The sequence below is a fragment of the Pterocles gutturalis genome, unplaced genomic scaffold (genome assembly GCF_000699245.1).
Source record: "Pterocles gutturalis isolate BGI_N339 unplaced genomic scaffold, ASM69924v1 scaffold23727, whole genome shotgun sequence".
NCBI classification, from domain to species: Eukaryota; Metazoa; Chordata; class Aves; order Pterocliformes; family Pteroclidae; genus Pterocles; species Pterocles gutturalis.
Genome location: NW_010108589.1, coordinates 79889 through 93160, shown reverse-complemented (window position 1 = coordinate 93160; position 13272 = coordinate 79889). Strand labels below are relative to the sequence as shown.

Sequence of the window (13272 nt, the reverse complement as noted above, 5' to 3'; positions counted from 1 at the left end):
TTTGATTTTTTTGTAAGGAGGGTGGGAGATAAATTAGGCAGAGAAGGGGACGTTTATTGTGACCTGATGCCCCATTGTTCTAACGTAACTAACTGCTGTCCTGTTTCATTAAACAATCAAAAAATGAGTCTCAGAAACGAGTGAAGCAGAGGGTCATGGTAAAAAGGTAAAGGACAACGCACTTACACAGGTGCATCCTCAGTAATTCAGATGCCTACACATTTGTTCTCTCACCGAGAAATGAGTTAGGTTCACATGGGAGTTTCAGAACCATTATGGAAGTATTACTGAATTTCAAATAGAAAACTGAAAAAAGATACAAAAGCATTAAGTACCTGGTTCCATTAACATGGTTACTGATAAAAGTCACGTTTTCCTCATTATTACACATGCATGTAAGATGAAGAAAAGTGTAGAAAGTAATAAAAATGTGTCACCTTCCCCCTCCCTCATCCCGCATCCTTCTGGGCATAAATTAAGCCTTACAAATGAAAAGGCTACTCTGTGACATGCAATTTTTCTTTTAATTAAAAAGCTGGCTGTGTTGTGTTACATTACAAAAATGTCCACATGCATAAATCTAAAAAAAGCCCCAAAGTCTACTGTAAATCTACAACATACTAATGATTTACATTTGACTGCTGATTCGCATTATGTAGAAGTCTTAGATTTGGTAAAGCATTGTAACAATGTAGGAAGGCATCTACATCTTTAAACTCTGGACTGTATTTGCTTTTTTATTTTCCTATAAAATTGCATGAAGGCTAACTAGAGAGGCTTCCTATCATGAAATTCCAAAATCTTGATATGTCATCACCGTCTAGGTCATTCACTTACAAATATTGCCCTTTAAAAGCGTGCATTTCTAGTTGTTCCATGTTTTGTGAACTGAACTTCTACACATCTGACCTTTTAAATTATTCATGGAAATATCAGATATGATAGGAAGACAAACCTGAGATACATTTGAAGTACAACAGTATAACTTGCTAACTCCTTCATTAACAAAGAAAACCTCTCTGAAAAGCCTTCCCAAGCTTTTCCCTGTTTTTTTTTTGTCTTAAATTCTGCAACACGTGCAATTTTATCTTGACATGAGTAGACTTCAAAGCACTGTGATCTTGTCTGATAGGTGTAGGAATTTCTGCATAATCATTACAGTAACTTTAAGAGTCTTTTCCACCCTGCTGTAAAGGTCAGAAAAAAGCTGCAAACTAGGAGGGGAATAGCATATCACCAGACTGATGTGTCTGAAGCTTTTCAGAATAGGTTGTTCTTCTCCCTCCTTCCACGTGTCTGTCTGTCTGTCTCCGTTTTCTTCTAACAGCTCACAAAACGTAGTCAGTTTTATACCAAGTTAAAGAGTCACAATCGGCTTAGTACTAGTCTTTCTATGCGGTATTCGACTTGCTGAGTTCCTGCCTGATAGCTAGAGAGAAAGAGAGAGAGAAAGAAATTAACAAATCAAATAGTCAAAGGCAAGGCAGAAAGCCAGAATACACAACAGACCTTAACAAACGCTCACCCTGCTCCAACAGTCTTAGAACGTGAATAACCTATACGTAAGATAGTTTCATGTGGCTTCAGACAAGTGTCATTCTCAATCAGGCAGTACCTTTTTTCCTACCGTAAAATTTTTGTTAACATCTTATTTCTCAGTTCTGCATCTCCAGCAAGTCTATGACCTTACCTGATGACAATCACTACCACTGGGATTATCAAGGAATGTGTGTGGGGTTATTTATTTTAATTATTTTTGTTTGTTTTAGGAGCAGTCTTAGGGCCCTCCCTTGTTTTCATTGTACTGTTCTGAAAGGCTGCAGTACATATCACGGTCAAAATACAGGGAAAAGCACTGCATCCTCTGTCGCCCCAAAACAGCCAGCTTTTCGATACATCAGTTGATGACATTTAATATTTTACCAGCAGTGGTATCAGTTTAACATGACTTTAAAGCACACCAAGGTAGTAAACCACAGAATTTTATTTACTGCTTGACTGGTGGACTTAGATTGTTCTTTCTCAATAATTTCCCTAGGAAAATATCTTCTGCTAAAATAAAAACACAAATTGCAAGAATTTTTTTGACTCCTGTGTTACAGACCAAAGAGAAAAAAACTGAAAGCTGGAAGCACAATCCTAGTCTGAATATGACCAGTTTTGAAACGTCCACTTCAGAAGCTCTGGATTCTTTAAAAATAATCCACCTACCACCACATGATACAAGGATAACTGCAAATCACTCAAATACAGCATCCCTCCTACCACATTTAAGAGACTACTTCTTGTCAATGTGCTATTAAAACAAAACGTACAAGAGAGAAAACATACAAGTGCATAAATCAGAACAGGTTTGGCACAAATTAAAGTATACCATCAGACTAACAAAGCTACTTTCACCAATATATCATTCTCAGGCTACAAACACATTATATTTACATTGTTGTGCACCTGGAGCTACTTACTTTAAGACTGAACAACAGCAGCAAACAGATTGATACCTACCATCAATGAGTTCTTCCTTTAATTTCGTTAACTCCTTCCTCATTTCATCTAAAATGTCCTATGGTGTTAGAGCACAAAAAAAAGAGATTAGTTTTGCAACATGAACAGATTAGTTTTGACACCTGTAACTTTATGCAGAGAGAAATCCAAAATTCTTCTAACCTTTAATCAACCTTTAACCCTTCTGAAATGCAAAATCCAGCCTTTATCTTCTCAGTTAATCCCCTAAATCTAAAGCATCCCTAAAACATTCTTACTGCAGGTACAATGAAGAAAAAACCTTCTGAAGAAGTCCTACAAATTGATTCCTGAAGAACTTAAGAGAGAAGGGATAAACTGAAGTTAGCAATGCAAAAAAACTAACTAAAAACTGCAAGTCAAGGAAATATTCAAAGAAAAAAAGAAAAAAAAGAGGGATCCAGTTACCAAGGTATTCCCAGTCACCAAGTGGAATGTGAGGGAATGAAGGTGATGGAGTGAAGTGCCCTCCCCTGCTTGTTTTCTCCATCCTTTCATCAAGTGATGTTAACTGATGATTTGGTGACAATGTTTTTACAGAGTGGGGGGTAGTGTCTGTTTCTGCAGAGGAGACTGTCACCTCCTGGCCAAACCTTAGCAGGAAACTCATCCAGAAGATTTCAGTTGTTTCTTTTTCAGCTTTGGGGTTAGCATGCTGTTCACAACTGAGCATGCAATCACTCAAGTGTATTCTAGATTTGTTGAGTCTTTCATGAGCTGTTGGTGGAAGACACATGCATGGACACACCTTCCCTGCCCGAAGTCATCCTGGAGTAAGAGCACATACCAAAGCTGCAGAGGTAGGTCTCCGAATTTGCCAAGTCTTAGACATGACCCTTGCACAAGCAGCAAGAAGCCTTGGAGCAGGAGTGTGGCCACCACTTGCTGGGAAGGGCAGTGGCAAGTAAGAGCTCGACATGTGTCCAGTAGCAAACCGTGAGAAATGATCTTGCCTCCAGAGAACAGAATCTTAACAGAGGCAGCAAGAGTCAGCGTGATGGAAATGGGAGAGCTGTACTTTATGGGATAGTAGGATCCCCATTCTCTGTGCCTTCAACTCGAAAGAACCACAGAGAAGAAAAAAAAGCACCCCAGGAAAAAACAAACCAAAACAAAACACCAAAAAACTACAAACAGAAGAGGAAAGAAGAGCAGCCAAGACTCATCAGCAGCATTTCATGGAAACTATAGCAAGAGTACTGCAAATCCTCATGAGATTACAAAACCGAAGCACCTCTTGCACTACATTCTAGAACAATCCTACATGCGCTCCATAACTACCCATGGGGCCCAGAGCCCGCTCTAGAACCAACCACCTAGCCAGAACCCACTCTTGACTACCACCTAGCTGGAACCTGCTCTAGAACCAACCACAAAGCTGGAACCTGCTCCAGAACCTCTGTCCTCACTTGAGGACCAGCCCGTTGACCCAAATGCCACTTGAGGAAAACACCTCCAACTCCACAGTTCACACCCCCTCTAAAACCACTGCCACCAACACCACCACCATGGTCCTACAAACAACCCTTGAACTCTCCAAGTCTGGAACCCACCTGCCACACAACCAACCACTGCTCTACAGACTCCTGAATGTAGAGCCCCCTGGCAAGAGCAAGCACCTCACTTTCCCCTCTTCAATGACGGGAACCCGACTTCAGCAGAACCTTGCCTTGAAAAGAGGCAGATCACACCCACAATATACTGTGTGCTCAGAGGCTCTGCCAGAAAATTAACTAGCACCACCTCAACACATTTCCCAAGAAAAGGAGCTTCCACCAGCTTAGCATGGACAAACACAGCCAAAAAACAGTACCACGGCCTCAAACATGACTCCTCATATCATGCATATCGTCAGTGAGAAAGTGCACTACTGCTTTTGTGCGCGTGGAACGTCTGCTCGGTCTACAGATCACTAATGCTCTTAACTGATAGCTCCTGTCTTCGTACAAGTCACGAGAGACCCCTTGCAGAGCCTCTGTTTGCACAGGTTTGTCTGTTTGGCAACTGTACTTGACAAAGGCCTGTCACCTACAGGTAACCAAACATTTCCCAAAGCATCCCATAACGTCTTTTCCTCATTTAACAGAAGGCGGCTGCTGCCTTCTTCCCATGAGAAGAAGCCAGGAGAGCTACACTAAAGGTGTATCACTGGATGTTCTTTGACCACCCAAACTCATGACCACAGATGCTCACATCTGATATTAAATCACGGTGATACTTGTTCTGCTAGAACTGCTCTGAGGGCTTGTTTTTTGTTTGCTTGCTTGTTTGGGTAGAAAGAAGAAAAATAAAAGGTTTTCCAGGCAAACCAGTTTCCTAGTTCCATCCATAGTACCAACACCATCTTTTGTGTGCTGCCTAATGCAACTGCAGGAACAAGCATCTCTGAGGAAGTAATGGGGCTGTGTAAGCTGCCATCCTGGAGTTACAGCTCCTAAGAGTACTGAAACACGTCTGGGGAAAAATAATTACTAATAATTACTAAATCATTATTTAAAATTGAAATTAGTTAACAAAACAGCTAAACACTGGTATTGGAGAGCTACAAGTCCTTATGCACAAGTTTTCTATTCAAAGCATTATATACGTACCTGCTTCAATCTGTCATAATCTAGACCTTCTGACTGTACTCCATTGGCACTGGGTTGCCCCGTTGGTGTAGATTTTGGTCTGTAGTACAAAAACACATCCGTGAATTACTCATTATGACAGGATACATAGGACTTCTCCATCAAACTTGCTAACATTTGTCTATCAAAAACACAGTATAGAATCAGAATGAAAAAAAATGTTGGGAAGTGGGAGGGTGGGTGAATCAGGCAGACCCAAAATATTGCACAGAATAGAAAGCAACCACCAAGAACATGTTCCACACGCTTGGAAACGTTAATTACCATAAGAATAAGAGTTATTAGATCAAAACAAGAACTTTTCAAGTAGCAGACAGATTTCACTGTCAACTGTTTCTGATTTTTTCATAATGGGCATGAAAAGCTGAATGCCTTCACATGTCAAATACTTTCCCTTATCCAACTGCTTACTCACTTCATTAGGGTCCTTTCAGAGAAACACTCCCACTAGCTAATGACTACATGTTGATGTTGTAACTGTCTGAATGCTGTGGAATCACCCTGGCAGATTTCCAACATTCGACAGGACATGGCTGAGCAACCTTATCTATCTCCCTTTCTACCTAAATTATTCCATCAATTGCTTTCTAAAGCTACTGAAAGCAAATACTGTAACAGCAGTAAGATTTATAAGGTAATACTTGAGAGGGAGTTCTAGTGTTTTGGACTATGTCATGTTCAGTGCTTGCTTATGTGATACTCTCTTAAGACATCAAAAACTTGCTTACCAAGGTCATCTTGCATTTTTAACACACATTCCAGAAGAAGCAGGTTTTCTACCTTCTCATTTGTCTTTTCTGATGCCCTCTGTCTATACAAGGTGTATCTCAGGCTTGTGTATTTACTACGCTTCCACAGGGCCTTGCATACCTAGAGCTACGAGCAGAGTCAGAACCTAGATGCTAACAACAGGAATACAGAAACGATTTCCGAAGCAGGGATGGATGGATGCAAGGTGTAGGACAAAAAGGGAGGAATGTTCTGCTCTTCTTAATTACTTTTTACATCTTGGCTAACATTCTCTCTCCATCACTCGATAAAATGTTAAGCCAAAAAGCTGTTGATAAAATCGCTGACAGTTCACGTCAAGAGGTTTCCCCCATGTTTAGAATTATCACAGTACGCTAAGGAAGGGCAGGGTATTAGTAGCCTAAACTGGGTCCTATTTCATTGCCCTTCTATGTGGCATCACTGAACAAAAAAAGCCTGGCCTAAACTCAGTGTCTCACTTCAAAATTCTTACATAGGAGGAATTCATTAAACACTGCATTTTTTGGATTTGTTACCTGAAGGTGCAGCCTTATTTATTACAATTGAAGGTGGCCAAAAAAGACAAACCAGCAGGAAAGGCACAGTTCTGCATTTTATCTTCTCTCAAATACACAGTATAAAACTCTTTTTTCAGAATAAAGCAGAACATGTGAGGGACACAAGCAGTATATCCACTGCTTTAGTTTATTCTATTTATTTATGTATTTTCAATTTAGCTAACACAAAAAAGGCTGTGTTCTCACTCAGAAGAAAAAAATTGTGAACTTATATTTTTCTTTTTTTTTTCAAAATCACTACCTTCAGCTTTAATGCTTCTTCCCTTACAAGACAGCAGTTCATCCATGAAGAAATTGTCTGATTACACTGTCTTTGTTCAGTATGAGCTGAATGAGCCTCATACTGGATTGTCTTGATGACTTGTATAACCTGACAGGACTATTTTCGTATTTGCTAATGGAAGGAAAACACTCAAAATGTGACTCTCAACAGAAGAGGGCATGCACACCAAAATGTCATTTTGATACTGCACAAACTTTCTCAGGCTTGTGCTCTCCAGCAGATACTTTTACCTCTTGGAGGTTCCCAGTGTGAAAAACGTTAAGAAACAACATGGGACACAAGAGCTGCCTATTTTTCTCCCCCTAACCTGTAACAGGGCATGCCTGTGTCACTGAAGCACCTGGCACATTAAAAGAAATTCATGAAAGCCTTCATACACATTCACAGCTACCAAGCAATTCTGGTGACAGGACATTTTAAACTGGTACACATGAGCCCACTCATCTTTTCAAAAGGCAGTAACTTCAGTGTAGGTGACAGAAACCCCTCAGCAATTTTTTAAATGCTTCACGATTATTTCTGTGCACTGACAAATTAGGTACGTCAAGCCTAGTGGCACCCACTTACAAAAAAACACCTGAGAATCTAAATGTAAATTCCAAGAAATTGCTAACATCATTATTGCTTTAAACACACTGAAATGAAACACCTGATCCATCAAGTAAGAAAGAAGATAAAGTGGAAGGAGATGGAAAATAGAATTCACCTTGTAACCACCAGAAAGCCTACAGTGTGAGCTAATGCTATGAAGACAAACCACAGTTTGGGTTCTTTTACAAAACTCTTTAGATACTGATAGTGCTTAGTTCCTTATGAAAGAATCCCTCGCTCAAAAACATTTATCAACATGAGATCTTTGGCAATTGCTACTTTATCATATACCTGGTATTTAAAGTGTTACTTACAGTTTACACCTGAAACAGTGAATGCTGACTCACTCCAAGCAGAATAGCATTGTTTTTCAATTTTTCCATGTATAGCTTATAATCATTTCTGTTCACTATCACTTTGTTCCCATTCACTATGGCATTACAGCATATACCCAATGTGACTGAAAAAAGAATCAGTGTCCCCCCAAATGCAATTCCTGACAAGTGATAACAGAGACCTATTACACGCCTTAATGGAAGAACCCAAACAAGAATATACTTTATTAAAATAAAGTGACTTAGGACTAATATTTTAATTAAATTACTTTAAAGAAGAGCTCTCCACAGCTAGACTGCTTCTTGCTTCTTTTGCTTCAAATCTTTAGAATAAAAAGGCAGCTTTGACAACCATACGCCATATACCCCTGCTATCTGCAAAAAGCTCAACAGGAAAGCCACTTTAAGAATGCTACCCCTCAGTCTTATGAATGTATTCTATTTTTGCTTTCTGAAATGGAACATATTCATTCAGTCAAATATGAAAGACTTAACTAGCCAATTTCTAATCCCAGGCAAATCTAGCTTTCTTCCCCCCCCAAATTATCCTCTTTTTCCTTCTTTAGCTTGCTGAGAAGAAAGACTAATGGTGAATGTAGTTGCCATTAAAAAGAAACCATTAACTACTTAAATTTAGTGAATGAAACATCCCAACCATTCAAACCTAAGATGGCTAAAGAGCTCTCCCGTGTGGTTTTTCATAGCATTGCCTAACAGGACAGTGAGGCTACCCTGATAGGCCCTAAAGCACCTTTAATCAAGCATGCAAGATAAAGATTTTATTCATGCCAACATGCAGAAAACACCAACCAAGATCAGTAGCTAAAAGGGGAACTTTTCATACAAAAGATTAAGTAGTCACCACAATGAATGCCTTAATGAAAAACAAAGCTGGAATTCAACTCAGTAATTCTGAGGAGGTCTGTAATGCTTACCCATGGAAAGCTCTTAAAACCTGAAGGCTTTTAATGCCAGTATTTTTTGACTACCACTACAGAGAGTAAAACTGAGATCCACAGCTTCAAATACACATGATGTTAATTCTAATTTATTAATATGTTCCCAACAGAAACACTGCTTTATGTTTAACAAGCCCTTTTTTTTTTTTCCTTTCTGATGTTTAAGTCAGGCAAAATCTATCTGTTATCTTCACTTAATTTGTGAAAAGCAGATGTGAAAATTCACCTGGAAAATTGCTATTCCTGTGTACCTAAACCTACATTTTTGAAAACCTGCTTCTCAAAATACTGCAAATGGTTCACTACATCTTGGCATATCCAACAGGAATTTGAATCTTCACAGGTTAGTGACTGGCAGAAAACCAGTATTTCATATGAATTCACAGCTAGTTCTTAAGCCATATCAATTTGCCTTTGGCACCATCTGCTTTTAACTAGTCCAAAAATGGGCTCAACTGGAGAAACAAAATGTGAAGAGGAACCGATCGTACCTGTGGTGATTACCAATCCATGCAGAAAAAGTCCAACCCTGAATTGGTCAAAATGGTTATTACAAAGTCTCAAATCCCAACAGGATGATACCTGTTTAATGAATCATAGAACCTGTTTTCAGAAGCAAGCAGATTTTTCCACGGAGATTCACGTCTACGAAGGGGAGAAACACGACCTTAACAAGCTATAATGGGTCTTAAGTATGTTCAGTTTCAGCACCTCAAATACCATGGAGTTTCACTAGTTGTGTTCCAAGAGGTCTATTTGAATATTTCAGGAACACTAAAAGCACATAGGTTAAGTCTTTGCAAAGTCTGCTACAAAAAAGGGCCTGATTTTAAAGAGGACACTAGTTACTTTAAAATACTTATTCCTTCCGAATAACAATTCCTTCATTGTCTACCTGTTTGGAAGCTCTGAAGATAAAATTTTGCTTAGTTGCTAGTTTCTTAGGTATGCTTTGTTTAATCCCGGTAAATGACTCATATCCTCTCTGTAGAGGTCAGAAGGAGGTTCTCAAGCTTACCAGGTGAAAGATATCCCCTTTTGGCAAACACGGTATGAGTGTTTCAAACAGCAGCACCCACTGACTAACTCATTCAAAGTTACTTTAACAAGCTGCTTGCTGAGATAGACTTGACAACTGTAGAGAATTAAGAAAAATGCAAGGATATTCAAGAGAATGTCCTACTAATACCTTTTCTTTCTCCGTCCATGAAACATTCCTCATCCTGGCAGGACAAACTGACCACTGACTAGAAAACTGTACAAGCAGTCTTAAAACATATCCTATGGCACCTTCCAGCAGCTTATGACAGCACTGGAAAATAAAACTGACCTTCAATAAACATAAAATTCTTATTTTGGAAATACTTTTAGAGTAGACACCCAGTGAGGCCCTCATCAAGCTGAATCCTATCGACATTTTCCATTGGATGACTGAAGACAAAACCTTGACAGAGAGATTTTCTTAATATCCTCAAGAGAAGTCTCAGAACTCCTCTGTACTCCTCTAGGTCAGGAAACATTTTTAAACAGACCTCAATAACCTCTGAATTTCACAGGTTGAAACAAGATCAATGAAATAGGATGCATAAAACAGTTTAAAAGAAGCTACAGCTGTAGGGACATATAGAATGAAGACTTAAGGACATCCCAGATTCCCCAAAGGACTCTGATATGGAGAGCTCCCCTATTTATTAATCCCTTCACTTTCCTTTCTTCAATTGCTTATCCATAGGGTATTTATAGCAAAAGGGCCAGGTCAGCAACTGTCTTAAGCAATATGGAATCTAAAATGCTCTTCGGGATACTTCATACAAGTTATCTCTGTGATGACTTTCCCCTCAATGCCATGGACTGATACCTCGATCTGCCTGAAAACAAGAGACCTCAGTTAAAGCAGGTAAGACCTACCAAGGGTGAGGGGGAAGTCAAGGCTAAAGGTAAAGCAGTATTTTGTTACACTTACAGCATAGCAGAGAGGACATCACCACTGATGTCGCCTGCTTTTTGACAAAAAACAAAGCAAGCAACCAGAATCAAGGCTGCAGACATTTTCAGCTCCTGGACTTAGTTATTTCTGAAAGGCAGACAAGGATATTGACATAGGCTGAAAGTGTTTAGTGTTGCGTTTTAGAACTGAAGACCTCAATAGCAACCTCGACCACAAATAATGTCACTTTGGGAATAATTGGTGTTTCTTCTCTCATCACCAAATCTTGCACAGCTGTTTCCAACAGGCCAGAATTTTAAGGAGAATTGAAGTAATTTCAAACACAGCATTCTCTCAAGTTTAACACGTTCTTTGTTTTCTCTCAAGAAATTCAGGTAACTCTGTCAGATTATCACAGGTCAGAATCCTTTAAACCTCTGTACACAGAACATACAGGAATTCTAGAATATACCACAAGCCCTCTGTTTAATGTAAACAGTAATCAAATATACCTCAACAAAAAAAATTGCTAAAGCAGCCATTTCACTCTTTTGCATTACTGAAACGCCTACCGACCAAAGTTCCAGCTGACAAGCTACTGAAGATGGGTTAATGCACTGAGGGATGCACATTTCAGCACTGCTGAAAGGTTCCAACATGAAAATGTAGATACGCCTATTTTAGGACCGTTTTCAAATCTGGCAGATGACCGTGCAGATCCACAGGGACTTTGCTGTTTTGGCTCAATGCATCTGAGGCACTTTTGCATGACCCCCACTTGCATAGTGAGGTGAAACACCACCAATCGAATCCTGGCTTATAACTTTAATGCGTATAATCTTTAGGGAAAAAGGGAAATGTGGGACGTAAAATGTAAAAATGTAACAATGACAAAAACCAAGTGACTTGATAAAGACAACAACACCACCACCCACTGACAACAAAGTGATAATGCTGTAAGGACAGCGCAACTACCCAGAACAGTAAAAACCCGCAACTGCTTATAAAACTTGCAATCGCTTATCAGTATTAAAAGGAGCAATCACTTATGACAATAAGGAAACCTGCTGAAGAAGCCCCAAAAGGAGCTGGCATAAAACATCTCCGGTGTTCCTGTATGTGCCAGGGAGAGAAATGAAGAGATGGCTGAAGACAAAAGAGAACAAAAAAGGAGAGAAGAGAGAGAGCAAAGTTTTCAGAGAGTCAGAAAGGATTTTTTCCCCAGCCTTTGGGTCCTCGGACAAGTCCATCCTTGAGGAGCCCATCAGCCTGTTGGGAGTCCTCAGGTGCTTGGCATGTGCCTTCTCCTTCTCTTTGTTTATTCACCTTTCACAGCCAAAAATTCTCAGGTCTGGGCCTAATTTTTTCCAATGAGCATGGGAAGTGATGAACCTCAATTAGCATAGGAAGCAGAGACAGGTGTTTCCTTAATAAGTGAGAGGGGGAAGGGTGGCATGAAACCTTTCAATCAATTGGGTCAGTGGTGGTGCAGCCCCTGTGTTGGATTAACTTTGGCTGAACTTTCTTTGTTGGCACCTTGGATCTGGGGGTGATGATCTTGTTAAGCAAAAGTTTGTCCTTGCTTAGTGAGGGGAGTAAAGCCTTTGGTGCATTTTTGGCTTCTTCTTATAATCAAGGAATTATTATTATTATTGCCTGTTGCCTTTTTACAGCCAAGATGTTTGAGACATCCCAAGGACTTCCCTTCTCCGGGCCTTTAACAAGCAGTCAGTCCTTTACAGTCAGCTGTTTGTAGAGCTGGGGTGGTGCAGTTGGCGCAGGTATGAATTCTGGAGTTCGGGGTTCTTTGGTAGGGAGTCTGTTCTAGATCAGGTTCTATCTCACTTAAATGGTCTAGATCAATCTGTGGTTCTAGATTGGTTTCCAGGCTGGCTTGCAGCTCCATTGGGCTTGGGGCGGGGGAGGACCTACTTCAGGCAGTTGTTCTGGCGTCTCACCAGGACTTAAAGTACTTGCTGATGATGAGAGCAGTCTCAATGGGGTTTTTCCTTTATTTCTTTTTCTGTCTTGCACACTTTTTTTTTCTTCTTTGGGGGTCTTTGGAGTTGAAGGCCCATACGATCATTCCATCAACTGCAGCTCTTCCAAGTTGCCTGACTCTCCCTGCCTCTCTGGACCTTCTTTTCGCTGGAGGCAATACTGGAAACTGGATAAGTTCCTACTTGACTATCTCCTTCGCAGCAACTGCTTGCCACCCTTCTGCTCCAGGGAGGCTTGCCACCCTGCCCAAGAGCCTTGTCCAATTGGCTTTGCCACCTACTCTTGAGCCCAGAAGCAGCACTTCACACAGGCCAGGGTGTCCACGCACCTCAGAAAACGCTCACCACTTCTAAAGGATGCTCCAGTACTTGCACCCACAGCTGCAAATGCCAGCCTAACCCCAACGCTGAAGAAGAAACAGAGGAATTGTGCCGGCAAGGCTCAAATCTCTGGTGTCACTTGCTTGCTCAGGAGACAGAGGGATGAAGCAATGACCATCCCTGCTGCTGGCAGAGCCCTTCACCATCCTTGCCTGAAGTCCCAGGCAGGTTTGAAAGGCAGGAAGAGAGAGATTGCCTGCTCTCCTTAGTGCTGCATGCCAGCAATAAGCTTGCCATCGCTAGAGGTAGTTGGAGCATTGGCAGCAATTACTGGGCTGACACTCCTGACTTTTGGACTGCAACGTCAAGGGTTCA

General features: G+C 40.5%; 1 protein-coding gene across 6 annotated transcripts in view; it reads right to left on the bottom strand.

Moving 5' to 3' along the window:
* Nucleotides 1–505: 505 nt before the first annotated feature.
* The window catches only part of ENAH (enabled homolog (Drosophila)), a 48175-nt gene continuing 35408 nt past the window's right edge, over nucleotides 506–13272 (bottom strand). For 3 of the 6 annotated variants that reach the window (XM_010072695.1, XM_010072697.1, XM_010072698.1), the window contains 3 exons: nucleotides 5115–5193; nucleotides 2506–2563; nucleotides 734–1429 (listed from right to left, as the gene is read on the bottom strand). In XM_010072695.1, the coding sequence (XP_010070997.1) occupies nucleotides 1392–1429; nucleotides 2506–2563; nucleotides 5115–5193 (175 nt within the window). In that variant the 3' untranslated portion in view covers nucleotides 734–1391. Of the gene's footprint in view, nucleotides 1430–2505; nucleotides 2564–5114; nucleotides 5194–9231; nucleotides 9295–13272 lie in introns of all 6 variants that reach the window. The other 3 variants (XM_010072693.1, XM_010072696.1, XM_010072694.1) reach the window with 2 other exon arrangements.